The sequence below is a fragment of the Hibiscus syriacus genome, unplaced genomic scaffold (genome assembly GCF_006381635.1).
Source record: "Hibiscus syriacus cultivar Baekdansim isolate YM2019G1 unplaced genomic scaffold, ASM638163v2 tig00000916_pilon, whole genome shotgun sequence".
NCBI lineage: Eukaryota > Viridiplantae > Streptophyta > Magnoliopsida > Malvales > Malvaceae > Hibiscus > Hibiscus syriacus.
The window spans coordinates 2,555,639-2,575,528 of NW_024061833.1; the positions used below are offsets into that span (position 1 = coordinate 2,555,639).

A 19,890-nucleotide genomic window follows, 5' to 3' on the forward strand; every position below is an offset into this window, starting at 1 on the left:
GTACCTACGTGTAAATCACTTACACGCTAAGTCATAGACTTAGTGAGACATAAACTTATAATGATAATGCATTTCTTATGAGTATGAACATATAACATACTATTCAGAATTCCATATCATTTCATATGATTCATTATAAACAATATTGATACTATAACATATAATGAAATATACACTTTTCACATTATTTATAGGCCCATGTATATATAGAGAACTTAAGGTATTCGAGTGCATAGAGGTTGTGCACGTCTGCTGTCACCACAGCTTGTATAATTCCCACTAAGTGGCATATGAAATTTGTCCCGAAGGATCTGTGAATATGTCCCGAAGGACCTATGAAACCCTCAACTCTTGGCATGCCAACTATACCTAGAGCTCTCATATTACATGACATGTGCATTAATATTATTTTTCATATAAACATGTACTCATGTCATTTCCTTTGTGATCACATATATCTTTTCTTTAATCACATTCACATGTGTGTATTACCATCCATCTTATATCATATAACATGAGTCATATAACATATATCAAATCATATGTAAACCTATATGACTTATGCATATTTAATAAAGACTATAATGTATGCATGTTCATAACTATTATATTATGAAATTGACCTAGGAAATAAACTCATCGCAAGGCTTATTTCCATTAGATTATCCCTATATTATGCACTGATCTTAGCCTTGCTTGATTTGAATCGATCCTAATTCTTCAATTGTTCTGGAACGGGATTACGTATAGTATCTACATAAACATGCATGGATCCATATCAATATTCTAATTGTTCACTCCTTAGACTAAAAGAAATGTTGATTTCATCTTTTATTCAAGGTAGGCATCGATACACTCTGTAGTGTATCGGTACATTCCTTAACATATGTATCGATGCACTAACTATGCATCGATACACAAATTACATTCGATGTTTTTCATTTAAAGGGGTGCATAGATACACTTCCTGTGCATCGATATACACTAAATAATTTCTGGAAATTTACCCTTGATGCATCAGTACATGTTGAATGTGTACCGATACACACCAGCCCAGAATTCATATTTTATGCACGAAAATTACTTAACTTAGCTCAAAAACTTCATATTCCACCCTCTTACATATTCTTAACTCACATCCATTTACTTGTATCCATTATTACTCATTTATCACATCTTAAACCTCAAAATCCTATCATCCATATAAAATTCAAGAATTACACCAACTTTGCAACATGTTCTAATTCCAGTTCTAACACTTCATATCTCTTAATTAGGTTGATGACAAGTCAAATTTAGTTTCGAATTCAACTTATCAACTCTTTTCCAGAAATTCATTTAAACACCCCTTCTCTTTAAACTCTTATAACTTCTTCATCTTTTGACTATAAGATAACTTAAGCTTTCTTTAAGCTTAAGTATCACCTAAGGATCAAAACCCACTCTTTAAATCAACAAATAATTAGCTAACAAATAAACTCACATTTGCCTTTGGTAGCTCACGTCTGAGGAGGAGGAAGAAGAAATTTTTTTGGAGAAATCTTCTCTCTTCCTTATCTAATATAGGAAAATAAAAAATCTTTCATGTCAAATGACCATTTTACCCTTTACTTCATTTAATAATTACTATCAATAATTCATAAAATATCTCCAAATAAATTCTTAACTATTCAACTATTTTATTTTAATCACCAAATTCTGAAGTTTGACAATTTAGTCACTATCCCGTAGTTTGAGATGTTACAATTATATTCATTCAAATAACTTAATCATAGAATTGCATAAAACAAAAAAGAAAGAAAAAAACTTAATCATACAACGAAGAACATACCTTATTTTCCAGCTAAGTATAAGCTAGGGACATGCACAAGTTTTACGGAAAAGAGTATAAACATATAAAAGGGTGTTTTCGGTATTTCCTGCCATACTTTCATAAACCATATCAAACCACAAAATTAGCATAATAAAAAATTGTAACATTATCCCAAGTGGTACTGTATCAAATATCAGTTCAATCGGAGATTTCAATCTATGAAAACTGTAGAAACATTGATTTCTAGGGACCAAATTTAAAATCTAAAAGAATATTTCAGTACCTCTTGAAAATATTAAATTTCCATGTTCCAAACTTAAATTAATTTCATTTTTAACTTGTAGCCAAAATTTCAAGTTAATCTAAAACCACCATTTAATTGCGCTTTAAAGTTTAAGACGAAACCACGCAAAACATTAAAAATCGTTAAAAGAAAATGGGTAAAGTACACAAATGATCCCTCAACTATAGGGAGTTACTTTGTTGAGTCACTCGACTATTAAAAGTTACAAAATGAATCTACTATTCATTATGTTCCAAACTCGTTCTTTTTCGTTAAAAAATTAATGATTGTCTGAGATGGACGTTAATATGCTGATTGAGATATGATAGTCGTTGGAGATTATGATATAAGATTTTATCAAATCTTAGTTAGTATGTTAACGTCAAACTCAGACTGTCGTTAATTTTTTAACATAAAAGGACGAGTTTGGAATATAATGAATAGTCGAGCGACCATTTCATAAATTTTAATAGTCTAGGGACTCAACAAAGCAACTCCCTATAGTCTGGGATTATTTGTAACTTTTAATAGTCGAGAGTCTCAACAAAGCAACTCCTTATAGTTTGAAATTTATTTTATAACTTTTAATAATCAAGTACTCAACTAAATAATATCTTATAGTCATTGAATCATTTATGTACTTTATAAAAAAAATTATTAAACACTTAAACATTAAGAAAGTATTTTTATACTATCCAAAAGCAACTTTCCATAATAAAAAATATGAGAAAAAATATTGCTTTCATTCTGAATAGTGTATGCTTAGCGTCTACTGATAGGAAATAGCAGGTGGAGTTGGCACCTCAATCACTTGCCTGATGTAGGCCATGCTGGTCCTTTCGATATTTTCTACTCAACAACTACAATGTCTATGTAGGCTCGCAACCAATACATGAGCTTCGCATGCGAACCATAAGTAGGCTAGATGGTGGATTTTCACCGTCGATTTTCACGTCATTGTGTATCAAGATCACATATAACACCCTAAGCAAAGGAGAGACAGGACAAGAGGGTTGGGTTAAAATAACTGCCAAAACCGAAAGATGAGGTAACTGGCAAAGCTAGCGTGCACAGTTAGGAGCCGCAACAACCAATCACCTCTCTTCTCGTAAATGACCGAACTTTACGCTTCTTACGTGCCAATCAAACATGATCACGTCGAGTCTTCTAAGACACCCGATTTCCTCGCAAACTGCGACAGTTTAAAACAACCTCAAAAACAACACAAGACCAGAAAGGAACAAAACTAGTGTTTTCTATTAAACAAACAATCTAGCTACAGTTTCTGGATATACAGAAGTACCCAAAATCCAAAAGGCCTGCTTTTTTTTTCTTTTCCTGTTTCTTGTATTAGGGTTAAAATGGCTGGGGATGATGTAGAGAACAGGGGAGGAAGGGCGAAGAGAAACATCAATAGCATTAATAATAGCGGCGGCGTTGGCTACATGATAGAAGGTAGAGAGAGTAAATGGACATCGTGGTTGGTGCCTATGTTCGTGGTGGCTAATGTTACTGTTTTTGTAATCGTTATGTATCTCAACAATTGTCCGAAGCAAAATCAAACGAGGCCTGTCGTCGGCGGGTGTGTGGCGAGGTTTCTCGGTCGTTTTTCTTTTCAGCCTTTGAGAGATAACCCTCTCTTCGGTCCCTCTTCTTCTACGTAAATTTCCTGGTCACTCCTTGTATGTTTTTTGGATTGAATTGTTGAAATCTCTGCTCTATGAAGATTTGTTTTTCACTTTCTTACAGATTGCAGAAATTGGGAGCTGTCGAGTGGAGCAAGGTTGTGGTAAACCATCAAGGATGGAGGCTTATAACATGCATCTGACTACATGCCGGTGTCATTCATCTCCTAGCACACATGCTCAGCTTCATCGGTATTCGCCTCGAACAGCAGTTTGGGTTCGGTATGTTTCACCTTCTGGTTGAAGCTTATATCAAGGCTAGTTCTTAGTCGTGTAGATATCTGATGTGTTGTTACTACTTCACAATTTGGCAGTTCGGATTGGAATCCTTTACCTCTTGTCAGGATTCGGTGGCAGCGTGTTATCGTCTCTATTTATCCGAAACAGCATCTCCGTCGGTGCCTCCGGTGCTCTTTTTGGACTTCTCGGCGCTATACTGTCCGAGCAGATCACAAACTGGACCATATACACAAACAAGGTGAAACATTATAAAACTGTTCCGCTTCATCACATGTACAATACAATGTTGAACCACTAGACCCTTTCAATTGCTTACTACCGTTGTTGTTGCATTCCGCAGGGTTCAGCTTTACTAACTCTTCTGGTCATCATTGCGATTAACCTCGCGATCGGGATTCTGCCACACGTCGACAATTTCGCACATATCGGCGGGTTTTTAACAGGCTTTCTACTAGGGTTCTTCCTACTACCTCATCCTCAGTTAGGGTGGTTTGAGAGCCGGAATGTTCCGGTCGGGACTCGTTTGAAATCGAAGTACAAGCCTTACCAATACGTCATGCGGGTGGCTTCAATGGTGCTGTTGCTTGCAGGGTAAGAAATCAACCAACCATTCCTAATCACGTACCATTAAGATAAAACATGCTTTCGATACGAAGAGTTCTGATATTGTCATGTGTCGTTAATTACGCAGACTCGGAGTTGCACCGACGGTGCTGTTCCTGGGAGAAGACAGAAATGAACATTGCAGTTGGTGTCACTACCTCAGCTGTGTCCACACGTCTAGATGGGAATGCGATCAAAACAACTAACACCGGGCAGATGGATAACATTAATTAAATGCTTCTTCTTCTTCTTCAGTCTTCTTTTTACATGCAATTTGTCATTTCATTGTTAGAGCTTACGGGTGCTGTGTTTTCAGTCCTGGCTTTGTTTAATCATCAGAACAATGGATTTATGTTGTGTGTATGTCTGTATATGATGAGCTTAAAATTAATAAATTTATCTTATTAATATCGTATTTTATGAGATAGATGTGTAAATGGAGTGGAGAGCTTTTAACCAATTTTTCTATCGAAAAATTATAATAAATTATATAAACATCACTAGCATTGTTTAACTCAAAAAAAAAATCATTATGCAGATTGTCATTCAACCTTGATGAACCACACACGTTTTCCATTGCACAACGACCCAAATTTAAATCAAAGATATATACTCATCTGCAAGACTAGCGGGGATAAGGTCCAAAAAAACTGATATAAATGGGGCCTCATAAATTTATGATGCCGGTGTTGATGTTGCTTTCATGTTCTACTTCAATAGGTGCAGCAGTGGACTGCACCACCGTGACGGACCTAATCTCGGTCTGCGCCACCTTCATCACCTACGGTTCACCTGACCCTTATCCTGGTTCACCCTGTTGCGAGGCCATAACCAACCTCAGCTTGATGACTCGTTCCACCGCTAACCGGAGATCGCTTTGCTGGTGCTTAATGGGGCTCATCACCGCTAACAATCCCAATTCCACCGCGATTGCTACTTTGCCGGGCTTTTGCGGCATCCCACTCGGCTTCACCATTGAACCGGATACCGACTGCAACTCGAATATATTTTAATCTCTTATGATAAATGTTAGATTACCGGATACCAACATTTGATAATTACCAGCTGTAGCATATGTATATATGCAGAATTCCATGATGGCAAGTACACTAGCGTTGGCAATATTATTCAACAAATATTCCACCCTTCAGTAGTATTATTCTTGATCGAGCTCTGTTTTTTTTTTCACGGGAGATTCGAACGTGGAAGCCCTAGGAAACAACATTCCCGGCTGTCTAGCTGCCTTTCCTGTTGCGGAAGATGGCTATCGAATAAAGCAAAATCACAACTGATAATTTGAGAAAATAAAAATGAAGACAAAAGTGACATGGCAAAATCTCACATTTAGTCATTGTAATTTAGGGTATTTTCAAGATTAGTCCTTAAAGCTTCTACTATAAATACCCTATCTCATTTAGCTTCAAAACCTTCCCAAAGCATTCTAACTTTCTTCCAATACTCTAGAGAATTTAGAGAGTTTCTTGAGAGTTGTTTACTTTTTTATCAAGAGAGAATTATTATTGTTTTCTCCTTGGTAGATTGAGAGAAGTTGTAATTCCTATTTTCTCATAGTGAAATTCTTCTACCGTTGCCCGTGGTTTTTACCCTATATTATTTAGGGGGTTTCACGTAAATTTTGTGTCTCTTTTATCTTCATTTTTATTTTCTCAAATTATAAGTTGTGATTTTGCTTTATTCGATAGCCGTCTTTCGCAACAATTGGTATCTGAGCCAAATTTGAGTGTGTAATATCTGCTTATTGTCTTTGTGGTTGCCACTAAAAGGTGGATCCTCCAACATAAGAAAGTAAGAAGGTATTACCCATTCTTTGAAGGTTCCAGAGAACTATTCACGATAGTGAAATAGTGGGAGCTATCCGTAATAGAAGCCATGGCAACAAAATTTGATATTGAAAAATTTAATGGGACAAATTTCTCATTGTGGAAATTGAAGATGAAGGCCATCCTGAGGAAAGACAGTTGTCTAGCAGCTATCAGTGAAAGGCCGGTAGATTTTACATACGACAACAAATGGATCGAAATGGACGGGAATGCTATTACAAACTTTCATCTAGCATTAGCAGATGAAGTATTATCAAGCATCGAGGAGAAAAAGACAGCTAAGGAGATATGGGATCATGTCACCAAATTGTACGAGGCCACATCGTTGAACAATAAAATTTTCCTTAAGAGGAAATTGTACACTCTCCGGATTTTAGAATCTACTTCAGTGACGGAGCACTTAAACACACTGAATAGTTTATTTTCTCAGCTTACATCCTTAAGTTGTACAATAGTAGAACAAGAACGTGTTGAACTTCTACTTCAAAGTCTACCGGATTCGTATGATCAACTCATCATCAACTTGACAAACAGTAATGTCACCAGTCTAGTCTTCGATGACGTTGCAGCTGCTGTTCTACAAGAAGAAAATCGGCGCAAGAACAAGGAAGACGGACAAGTAAATCTGCAACAAGCAGAAGCGTTGACAACGATGAGAGGGAGATCAACAGAAAGTGGCCAAAGCAGCAGTCACAAACATGGTAGATCGAAGTCGAGAAGCAAGAAGAATTTAAAGTACTACAACTGTGGAAAGAAGGGTCACTTGAAGAAGGATTGTTAGAGTCTAAATAAAAACTCCAATCCACAAGGCAATACTACAAACACTTCAGATGATGGAGATGCTCTATGCTGTGAAGCGTCAACCACCGTAGAAGGTAGAAAGAGATATGCAGACATATGACTCATTGATTCGGGAGCAACATATCACATGACCTCAAGAAGAGAATGGTTTTATCATTATGAACCTGTCTCAGGAGGATCTGTGTATAGTTGCAATGATCATGCCTTAGAGATCATTGGCGTGGGAACCATCAAATTGAAGATGTAAGATGGAACAATTAAAGTTGTTCGAATGTGCGGCACGTGAAAGGCCTGAAGATAAATTTATTATCCTACGGATTGTTGGATAATAATGCAAGTAAGATTGAAACACGAAAAGGAATCATGAAGGTGTTATGTGGAGCGCTTGTGGTGCTGAAAGGCGAAAAGATAGCTGCAAACTTGTACATACTGAAGGGAGAAACTTTGCTAGAAGCAGAAGCCTCTGTTGCCTCATGTAGTTCAGATTCTGAAATGCTATGGCATCAGAAACTTGGACATATGTCAGAACAAGGAATGAAAGTCCTTGTGGAGAAAAAGCTACTTCCAGGCTTAACAAAGGTATCACTTCCTTTGTGTGAGCATTGCATAACAAGTAAGCAGCACCGGTTAAAATTCAACACGTCAAATTCTAGAGCCAAAAGTGTTCTAGAATTGGTTCACTCTGATGTATGGCAAGCACCAGTTACATCCCTAGGCGGAGCAAAATACTTTGTCTTATTTATTGATGACTACTCCAGGAGATGTTGGGTGTACCCTATTAAGAAGAAGTCAGATGTGTTTTCCACTTTCAAAAACTTCAAAGCGCGGGTGAAACTTGATTCTGGAAATAAGATCAAGTGTTTCAGAACAGATAATGGAGGAGAATACACAAGTGAAGAATTTGATGACTTTTGCAGGAAAGAAGGCATCAAAAGACAGTTTACAGTGGCAAACACTCCTCAACAAAATGGAGTGGCAGAGCGGATGAACAGAACCTTGTTAGAAAGAACAAGAGCAATGTTGAGGGATGCAGGCCTAGAAAAATTTATCAGCGTTGATCACCTTCGTCATGAAATCTGCTATGTTGTCTTTGGTATGGATCTTCTGCATATCTACCGTCCCTTCTTCCACCTTTTCACGAATGAAATGGTATTAAACTCATATGTTCTTTGTCCTTGAATGAAATGTTGGATTCCTTGCTAGATGCAAAGTGCTTTGAATGTCACAAAACAGAGAGACATACTCTTGCTTGTGCCCAAGCTCCTCCAATAGCATCTTTAACCAAATTGCTTCTTTACTGGCTTGTGTAGCTGCTACATATTCTGCCTCTGTTGTGGATGTAGCCACAACTGACTGTAATTTTGAAACCCAGCTTACAGCTCCACCAGCAATTTTGAACACATATCATGTAGTAGATTTGCTTTTATCCAAATCCCCTGCATAGTCAGAATCTACATACCCATTAATTAGTAAGTTTGATCCTCCGCAACATAATGCAATATTTGAGGTCCCTTTGATGTATCTCAGGATCCTCTTTACTGTATTTCAATGCTCTTTTTCTGGATTCTCCATGTATCGACTAACCACTCACACTGCTTGTGCAATGTTTGGTCTTGTCCATATCATAGTGAACATTAAACTTCCCACTACTGATGCATATGGTACTCGAGACATCTCCATCCTCACTTCTTCACTGCTAGGACTCATACTAGAAGATAATTTGAAGTTAATAGGAAGATGGGTAGAAATTGGCTTACAATCTTGCATGTTGAATCGTGACAATATCTTCTTCAAGTAATTCTTTTGTGAAAGCCAAATCTTCCTATTACTTCTGTCACGGTGAAATTGCATCCCTAGAATCTTGTTTGCTGATCCCAAGTCCTTCATTTCAAATTCCATAGCCAATTGTGCATTCAATTCTTTAATATGATCTTTGTTGGGTCCTGCAACCAACATATCATCCACATACAACAGTAATATAACAAAATCGTTATCACCAGACCTCTTGAAATAAGCACAAGGGTCTGCATTAAGTCTGTTGTATCCAAGACACATAATGAAGGAATCAAATCTCTTATACTAACACCTCGGCGCATGCTTTAGACCGTACAGAGATTTGTTCAACCTACAAACCAAGTTCTTCTTTTCTTTATCTTCAAAACCTTCAGGCTGGAACATGTAAATCTCTTCTTCAAGATTTCCATGAAGAAAAGCTGTTTTAATATCTAGCTGCTCTAGATGTAAGTTCAATGTAGCACACATTGCCAAAACTACTTGAACTGTTGTTAGTCGAACCACAGGAGAAAATATTTCATTGAAATCAATACCTTATTTTTGAGCATATCCTTTGACCACCAGTCTTGCACGATACCTCTCCACTTGATCGTCACCATTTCGCTTGATTTTGAAGACCCATTTGTTACCAATTGGTTTCCTTCATTGTGGTAGTGGCACAAGGTCCCATGTATTTATTTTTATGAAGGGCTTCAATTTCTTCTTGCATCGCCATCATCCACACTGAAGCATCTGAGCTGTTTATTGCCTCCTAGTATGTTGATGGCTCGTCGTCCTCTGTTAAAAGGCATTATGCAATATTACCTTCTATAACATAATCTGAGTGCCAATTGGGACGTCTTCTCACACGATCTGATTGACGAGTTGTTGGAACTTCAGAACTCTCTGGTTCTTGTTCATCATATGCTGGTTCTACTTCAGAAGAATCTCCTTGTTCAAACTCCTTTTCCACATGTATCTGTGTAGTCTCTGACTTTTCAGCGCTATCATCGTCTTCTTTTCTCTTCTATAAAGATAACATCCCTGCTAATGATCACTTTGCGGGCAGTGGGATCCCACAAGCGATACCCCTTTACTCTATTAACATACCCCAAGAATTTGTATTTCCTGGATTTTGGATCCAACTTTGAAATTTCTTGGGCGTTGTACATCACGTACACAATACTTCCAAATGCATGGAGGTTTGAATAATCAACTGGTTTACCAGTCCACATCTCCATTGGTGTCTTCAGCTCTATTGCAGTTGATGGAGCTTGATTCACCAAATAACAGGCGGTATTGACTGCTTCTGCCCAGAATGATCTCTCTAGGCCTGCATCCCTCAACATTGCGACGGTTATCGAATAAAGTAAAATCACAACTGATAATTTGAGAAAATAAAAATGAAGATAAAAGAGACACAAAATTTATGTGGAAAACCCCTAAATAATAAAGGGTAAAAACCACAGGTAATGGTAGAAGAATTTCACTATGAGAAAATAGGAATTACAACTTCTCTCAATCTACCAAGGAGAAAACAATGATAATTCTCTCTTGATAAAAAAGAAAACAACTCTCAAGAAACTCTCTAAATTCTCTCTAGTATTGGAAGAAAGCTATAATACTTTGAGATGGTTTTGAAGCTAAATGAGTCAGGGTATTTATAGTAGAAGCTTTAAGGACTAATCTTGAAAATACCCTAAATTATAATAACTAAATGTGAGATTTTACCATGTCACTTTTCAACCATTATTAGTGCCAACTATGAACCATTATTATGCATTATACAACTATTATTAGTTGTATGACAACTAATAATTTTGCATGACAACTAATATTTTCGTCCTTCGTCGCCGTCCACCGAAACACAGTTGTGATTTGTACAATATTACTTCGTTTCGAACGATTAAATGCAGAATAATCTCTCTTAACTTAATCATCTTTCCTGTCTGATTTTTGTTCATCATGCATCTGCTAATTAGTATAAAATCAAAGCAAATTGTCTTCAAATTTGCTTTCGGATAATGAACTAAAGCATACCTTCTATCGCATGGATCAAATGTCATCGTCGTATTTCGTGGGGTTCAAATGAACTGCTGGTGTACAAGCCAAAATGATCCAACCAGTAGGAAATGTACAACCTCTACGACCCATAAATTCACATAAAATACGGATTAATATTTGATACACTGACGGTAACAAATTGTATAACCTGTACATCATCGGTGACATATTAATCGAATAAAAATCCGAGTTTCGAAAGAAAAGTTAATATACTTGATGTGGTTTATTTCATTCCGATTGAAGGCTGACACGACCACAAGTTCAGATGTCTGGTGGTTAATTTTTGTAATTCAGAGAGATGTTCTTTTTTTTAGGGCTTCGAAACCGAAAAGACCTTCAATCATTTGACAATGAATACTCAAACATTCTTGTAAAGGTCGTATTCGAATCCGAGACCTCTAAAGATAACAATTATCCGTTTAACTACTGAGTTCACTTGGTTCATGCATATAATTATTATTTTAACAATTACTTAGGTTATTGTAATTACTCTATGGTGTCTAAATATACTCAATAAATTTCGAGAAAAAGAAAAATTAAACGGGGTCTTATAAGGATATTTTGTAGAAGTCCAGGGTAACAAGTCATATTTTGACAAACCTGAGGGATCTTTTATTAAATAAACTCACGTCTACTTAATGGATTTTACAACATAACAAAACCTCTCTTACTTTATTTGGTTAGGGTTTCTGATAGCGGTAAGCAGAGGATGATGACTATAACGACATGGATATGGGGTTCTATCTCTCTCCCTCTCTATAACATTTTTCTCTGTTTTTTGTTTTGTTTCTTTCCAATGCCTTGGTTTCGACTATTGGATTATTTTTTCAGTTTCTGTTGAAGTTCTGATAAGTAAAGGAAATTCGAAAAGTGGGGTTTTACGATTTGTTCTTCGATTGTACTGTTGTTTTTTTTCAATTGCTTTCGTCTTTAATGTTAATGTTGCAGCATTTTTTTCTCAAAATTTGACCGTTGGTTGTTGAAATTGTTGCTAAAGTTAGGAGGATGAGCCACCAGAGCCTGAGATTGAAGTAAGTACGTCTGTGTTAGAAAGAAATCATAAGTGATAGAAGTTATTTATTGTGTACTGGGTTATCTTTATGGTGGACAGGAAGGAGTCGAGGAGGATTTAGAAAATAATAACAATTATGATGTTCCTTTGGAACCTATTGAAACAGAGGAAAAAGACAACCAGGATGCAAAAGACAAAGCTTCTCGCAAAACATCGAAGTATATGACCAAATATGTGCGTGCTAGAATCTTGGGCACCCGTGCTCTGCAAATAAGAACAGTATTTTCAAAGTTTAACTTTAGATTCTTTATATTTTCAAAGGGGATGGGGTTTATGGTTTTCAATTGTCTTATATGGTGTAAAATGTTTTTTCTCTGAACAGTATGAATGCTCCAGTTATAGTTGAGATGGAGGGAGAGACTGACTCGCTCGAGGTAAGATTATGCTAATGACTATTTTGTCGTATATTATGCTCTCTTTGTTATATTCTGCCTTGTAAACAATCGACAAAACTACAGGTGAGCTTGATACTAAAGCACTAGCAGTTTGACTACTTATATGTGATTACGACACTCATAACTGTTTGACAATAGATGTTATGTGTAATGATGTGTGAATTGGACATAGATCTCTTTTTCATTCTTTTCATATTGGTCTAAAGAAGTTTTTAGATTGTATATAAGGAGTATGATTCCTAGATGCATGTTATGTTTAACACTTCTCATGCTGAATGGGATAAGAAGACATGAAATATCATAATCTCTTAGCTAGGCAAATAATAATGGTTTTGCCCTGGTTTTATCGATCTCATATTGCATCTTGTTACAACTGAAACATGATTGGCTTTAGTTTCATTCAACTGTTTTCTGTAGGTTTCTCTATATATTCTGTGTTCGAAAGTTCTTTGATTGTCACAAATTTTTACTATCTCTTTTACTTCATTTGCCTGCTTTCTTTCCACTTTCCACTGCTTCACTTGGACTTGACAATTTGTGTATCCATATTGTATTCGTGTATTATAGTGTTATAATTGCATTTAAGATGTTTTATGTTCATATAAATTTTGATATGTTAATTCGATGTGTTCTATGAGTTTAGAGACATTTGTCTATTCTGTCTTGTTCTTTTCGTTGTCGTGTTTTAGTTATTTGTTTGTGTTGTGTATTATTTAATCACGTTGTGTCATGTTTAATATTAGCACTTCTTGCATCACCTCTACAATTTAAGTCATACGCAAGTTTGTATTTTTATTTTTTACATTCCTGTAACACATTCTGAGCTGCATGATTTGTGACAATGCTCTCGATTATTTATCCTACAAACTGTATTATATATTGCTTTTACTTCACTATAACTATTTTTTTGGCTTTTATAATAGATTGCCATGAAGCAACTTCGAGAGCGGAAAATACCCTTCACCATTAGGCGTTACTTGCCTGATGGAAGGTGAGATTTAGTATTTACTTTGTATATAATCTATCATCAGGCTTTAGCTGATGCTATTGCTTTGTAGTTTGAGGTCTGGGCCTGGAGCATGAGGTTTGGGCAGGCTTTAGCTGATGCTATTGCTTTGTAGTTTGAGGTCTGGGCCTGGAGCATGAGGTTTGGGTTTTGATAGTGTTTTCATTTACCTGCTGCATTTTGATGCATTTATGATGGATTAACCTTTGGTATAATAATATTTCAGTTATGAAGATTGGGGAGTTAATGAGTTGATTGTGGAAGACTCATGGAAGAGACAAGTTGGCGGTGATTGATTATTGATCGATTATCGTTCATCCGTCAATGGAGGAGGAATATGGATGTCTCACTTTCATGTTTGGTGTGCCATGGTGTTGTATCTTTTAGATTTGGTTGTTAGATGTAAAAGAGGGATACAAAAAGTGTGCTTGCATAAACAAAGAATTGAAATGGCCCCCATTAAAATCAGCCAAAAATCTTGAAGTGAGAGAAGCTGAGCTTCTCTCTAACCTAGGCGTTTTCAAATTTCAAATTTCCAAGGGAGAGAGAAAATATGGGTGTTGTTTATACATCCCTCACTACCGTCATCCATCGTTAGTCTTCTACCTCCAGTCGCTTGTCGTCCGCCGTCCTTCGAACGCCGTTCGTCGTCTTTCGACCACATCCACCGCCGCACTCCGACCACCGTCCACCGTCGTACTCCGACCATCTTTTGACGCCATTTTTCTCAAGGATATTCGTCTACCCACATCGTTTCATTTTTCTTGGTTATTTTTGTTAGATTCCTTTTCAATAGGAGCAAATCTACTTGCCTTTCTTCATCGTTCTTTTCCACCAGCAGTTTCCCGAGTTTCGTTTTAACTGTTCCATTATACTCGTCGAAAGCTCGTGACAAAAACCCAAGTTCTCTACTGTGAATAATCACTGTTGGTCAACGGATATTCTTGAGAAAAACTTATTTTTCCAGATCGTAGTTACTGGCTCTGGGTTTTCACGTATGGAGGCATATCTTACCTAGCATTTTACTTTGATTTTTTCGTTCAAATCTACATTCAAAATCCAGGACAGTTTGTCAAGTCTCTAGGTGTTTTATTTCAACAGTCAGTCATCATGCCAAGTGTTGGAATCCTACCTTCTCTCAAGATGAGACCTCCGGTTCAAGTTCCTTCACCCTTTGTAGCTGCGCATTCTCTGTCATCTCACCTTTCTCATCATGATGAGGTTTGTATTATCTTCATTATGGGTCTGCCTGAAGATGTTAAAGAGAGAGAGTTGCAGAATTTTTTGAGATGGCTTTCATGTTTTTAAGATTCACATTTGAGCTTCAAGGGAGATAAGCCTAAGGGTTTTGCACGCTTCTCAACTGTTAAATTTGCAGTTGCTGCCATGGATGCCCTTCAGAAAATAGTTTTTGACGCTAAGTTGAAGTCCTTTTTGCACATCGAGATGGCAAGGAAGAATCTTGTTGTTAAAATAGTAGTTACAGATTCTGATTTTGACAAGTATGGAGGTTTTCCTGTTCCTCCAGTACTGCCATTGCCAATTCCAGCTTCTGTAGCATCTCCTAGTTTTCATGTGTCAGTTAAAGAAGTTTGCTGCAATGAAAAATCTGCAGTAAATGGTGTACGCGAGGGATCCAGAGAGTCGATCACAAAGGGGTGCAGAGTTGACAAGTCTGGATGCTTCACGTTATTTGTTGAAAATTTACCAGAGAAGATTCATTGGGAGAGGTTTGGATCTCTTTTTTGCTCTCATGGTTGGGTAATTGATGCTTTTATTCCAAATAAAAGGAATTCAAAAAGGAGTTCGCTCTGGTTTTATTCGCTCTAAGTCAAATATACACAACTATATTAAAAGATATGGAGGCTGTCTTTTCAGGCTAAATGAATGCATGTTTATTAGTTCTCACTAGAAAGGAACATTTGTTTCCGTTTTGATTTTTAAAAAGCGAAACCATGTTTAGCTTTTGGTATTTAGAGTCGAAACAAAAACTACAAACAGATAGGAACAATGAATCCTTCAATATCCTTATAAGGGCCGAGTCAGTGCCAGGTCAAGGGCTGCATCCTCTGTGATTTGTACTGTTGCTGAACATGGCATCTGTGTTATTTGGTTCAATTTATAAGGACTAGGATGCCTGGCCCATGTCTCTTCTTTCATCGACCTGTTGGATTTCATTTAAATTATTATTAACTATAACTCATGTGAAATTCAATTTTTAAAAAAAATAAAATTTAATCAAAGCTTTCCGCATTCAATTATAACTAACATTGATTTGTTATTATTATTATTTAAAAGATTCATGTCGTTGGAACACATGGGTTATTCAATAGGTGAGTGGGTGAGTTTAAATATACTAAACAATCTACTAAACCCACCAATTTTAGTGTAATCATTATGTTTTTTTTTAAAAAATTTTATTAAAGTTTTCTTATCATTATGTAATCATTATGCCTTTTTTTTTATTTTTTATAATTAAGTAATTATTTATTTTTAATTTTTTTTTATCTTTTTTACTTAATTATACATACATATATAATTTTATATTTTATGTTGTTTAATATTTATGCCACCGTGCCGTTGTCACGTCGCCGCTGCCATCGGTGGCCGATGGTTACCAAATTTCACTGGGAAGACAGTCTTAGCCTCCGATTATCCGATCTTCTTTCTCTCTCCCGTATGGCCTCCCCTTGGTACTATTTCTTCTCTTTGATTTATGATGAATTTTAGTGTAGTGGGTGTCTTTTGCTTCTTTTTTATAATTAAGTAATAATTATTTATTTTTAATTTATTTTTATCTTTTTTACTTATTTAATTATACATACATATATAATTTTATATTTTATGTTGTTTAATATTTATGCCACCGTGCTGCCACCGCGCCGTCGCGTCGTCGCTATTACCGGTGGCCGATGGTTACCAAATTTCATCGGAAAATCCGTCTTGGCCTCTGATCTTCTTTCACTCTTCAGTATGACCTCCGATCTTCTTTCTATCTTCCGTATGGCCTCCCCTTGGTACTATTTCTTCCCTTTGATTTATGATAAATTTTAGTGTAGTGGGTGTCTTTCGCTTCTTTTATATAATTAAGTAATAATTATTTATTTTTATTTATTTTATCTTTTTTACTTATTTAATTTTATATACATATATAATTTTATATTTTTTAATATTTATGCCACCGTGCTGCCACCGCACCGCCGCATCGCCGATGCCACCGGTGGTCGATGGTTACCAAATTTCACCGGGAATTCCTTCTTGGCCTCCGATCGTCCGATCTTCTTTCTCTCTTCCGTATGGCCTCCTTTTGGTATGTCTTCTTCCCCCTTGATTTATGATGAATTTTAGTGTAGTGGTGATTTATTTAATATGTAGTGGGTTTTTGGTGGGTATTTATTTAATGGGTAGTGAGTTTTTAGTAGATAATTGTTTAATAAATATTTATTTAAACTAAATATTTTATTAAAATCTTGGCAAGTTCAATAAATCTTGGTAGGTTTAATAGTACCCTAATGATATTGTTGCCTCCACTTATGTTTCCATATCATCTAGTGGTGGATTCAACAACTTCCATTTGTTGGGAAAAAGTAGCACCACTATTCATTGATTATTATTCGGGTACTACTAAACCTATCAAAATTTAATAAACCTACCTAGATTTGAATAATATATTTAGTTTAAATAAATACCTATTAAACAATGGGAAAAAGTAGCACCACTATTCATTGATTATTGCTCGGGTATTGCTAAACCTATCAAGATTTAATAAACCTACCAAGATTGAATAATATATTTAGTTTAAATAAATACTTATTAAACAATCATCTACTAAAAACCCACTACCCATTAAATAAATACCTACAAAAAATCCACTACCTATTAAATAAATCACCCAGTACACTAAAATTCATCATAAATCAAAGGGAAGAAGACATACCAAGGGGAGGCCATACGGGAGAGAGAAAGAAGATCGGACGATAAGAGGCCAAGACGGACTTTCCGGTGAAATTTGGTAACCATCGGTCACCAGTGGCAGTGGGGACGCGGTGGCAGCACGGTAGCATAAATATTAAATAACATAAAATATAAAATTATATATGTATGTATAATTAAATAAGTAAAACAGATAAAAAAAATTTAAAAATAAATAATTATTACTTAATTATAAAAAAGGAGCAAAAGACACTCACTACACTAAAATTCATCATAAATCAAAGGGAAGAAGTAGTACCAAGGGGAGGCCATACGGGAGAGAGAAAGAAGATCGGAGGCCAAGACGGACATCCCGATGAAATTTGGTAACCATCGGCCACAGGCGGCGGCACGATGGCAGCACGGTGGAATAAATATTAAACAACATAAAATATAAAATTATGTATAATTAAATAAGTAAAAAAAATTAAAAATAAATAATTATTACTTAATTATAAAAAAAAGCAAGAGACAATCATTACTCTAAAATTCATCATAAATCAAGGGGAAGATGTAGTACCAAGGGGAGGCAATACGGGAGAGAGAAAGAAGATCAGACAATCGGAGGCCAAGACGGACTTCCAGTGAAATTTGGTAACCACCGGCGGCGCGGTGGCTGCACGGTGACATAAATATTAAACAATATAAAATTATATATGTATGTATAATTAAATTAGTAAAAAAATTTAAAATTAATAATTATTACTTAATTATAAAAAAGAAGCAAAATACATAATGATAAGAAAACTTTAATAAAAAAAACATAATGATTACACTAAAGTTGGTGGATTTAGTAGATTACTTAAGGGTATTACTAAACCTACTAAGATTTACTAAACCTACCAAAATTTGAATAAAATATTTAGTTTAAATAAATACCTATTAAACAATTATCCACTAAAATCACACTACCAATTAAATAAATACCTACCAAAAACCCACTACCTGTTAAATAAATCACCCACTACACTAAAATTCATCATAAATCAAGAGGAAGAAGACATACCAAGGGGAGGCCATACGGGAGAGAGAAAGAAGATCAGACGATTGGAGGCCAATACTAACTTTCCGGTGAAATTTGGTAACCATCGGCCACCAGTGGACGCGACGGTGCGGTGGCAACACGGTGGCATAAATATTAAACAATGTAAAATTATATATGTATGTATAATAAAATAAGTAAAAAGGTAAAACAATTTAAAAATAAATAATTATACATACATACATATATAATTTTATATTTTATGTTTAATATTTATGGCACCGAGCCGCCACTGTATCGCCTTTGCCACCGGTGGCCGATGGTTACCAAATTTCACCGGTAAGTCCGTCTTGACCTCCGATTGTCCGATCTTCTCTCTCTCCCGTATGGCCTCCCCTTGGTACTACTTCTTCCCCTTGATTTATGATGAATTTTAGTGTAGTAGTTGTCTTTTGTTTCTTTTTTATAATTAAGTAATAATTTTTTTTTATTTTTTTACTTATTTAATTATACATACATATATAATTTTATATTATATTTGTTTAATATTTATGCCGCCGCGTCGCCGCTGCCACTGGTGGCCGTTGGTTACCAAATTTCACCGGGAAGTCCGTCTTAGCCTCCGATCGTCCGATCTTCTTTCTCTCCCGTATGACCTCCCCTTGGCACTACTTCTTCCCCTTGATTTATGATGAATTTTAGTGTAGTGGGTGTCTTTTGCTTATTTTTTATAATTAAGTAATAATTATTTATTTTTAATTTATTTTTATCTTTTTTACTTTTTTACTTATATATACATATATAATTTTATATTTTATGTTGTTTAATATTTATACCACCGTGTTGCTATCGCGTCGCCGATGGTTACCAAATTTCACCGGGAAGTTCGTTTTGATCTCCGATCGTCCGATCTTCTTTCTCTCTCCCGTGTGGCCTCCTCTTGGTACTACTTCCCCTTGATTTATGATAAATTTTAGTGTAGTGGGTGTCTTTTACTTCTTTTTTTTATAATTAAGTAATAATTATTTATTTTTAATTTATTTTTATTTTTTTACTTATTTAATTATACATGCATATATAATTTTATATTTTGTGTTGTTTAATATTTATGCCACCGTGCTGCCACCGCGCCGCCGCTGCTACCGGTGGATGATGGATACCAAATTTTACCGAAAAGTTCATCTTGGCATCTGATCGTTCGATCTTCTTTCTCTCCCCCGTATGGCCTCCCCTTGGTATGTCTTCTTCCCCTTGATTTATGATAATTTTAGTGTAGTGGGTGATTTATTTAATAGATAGTAGGGTTTTGGTTGGTATTTATTTAATAGGTAGTGAGTTGTTTAATAGGTATTTATTTAAA

At 35.8% G+C, this 19,890-nt stretch overlaps 1 protein-coding gene, 1 long non-coding RNA gene and 1 pseudogene across 3 annotated transcripts; all 3 read left to right on the forward strand.

Moving 5' to 3' along the window:
* The first annotated feature begins 3,457 nt into the window (after positions 1-3,457).
* LOC120116690 lies at positions 3,458-4,616 on the forward strand (annotated as a pseudogene).
* A 667-nt stretch (positions 4,617-5,283) lies between these two features.
* LOC120117164 (putative non-specific lipid-transfer protein 14) lies at positions 5,284-5,637 on the forward strand. Its single transcript, XM_039137477.1, has one exon. The coding sequence runs from the start codon at positions 5,284-5,286 to the stop codon at positions 5,635-5,637; it is 354 nt and encodes a 117-aa protein (XP_038993408.1).
* Positions 5,638-11,788: 6,151 nt separating this feature from the next.
* LOC120116699 lies at positions 11,789-14,036 on the forward strand. 2 transcript variants are annotated; one of them, XR_005515582.1, is made up of 7 exons: positions 11,789-11,840; positions 12,101-12,134; positions 12,215-12,349; positions 12,498-12,549; positions 13,494-13,561; positions 13,629-13,717; positions 13,803-14,036. It is a non-coding gene; the product is annotated as an uncharacterized LOC120116699 (long non-coding RNA). The 2 variants fall into 2 exon arrangements; XR_005515581.1 differs by lacking the exon at positions 13,629-13,717 and having other exon boundaries at positions 13,803-14,028.
* Positions 14,037-19,890: the final 5,854 nt, after the last annotated feature.

Bases quoted from the DNA above. Each gene is read 5' to 3' on its own strand.
- LOC120117164 (XM_039137477.1), top strand. From the start codon at position 5,284: ATGGGGCCTCATAAATTTATGATGCCGGTGTTGATGTTGCTTTCATGT.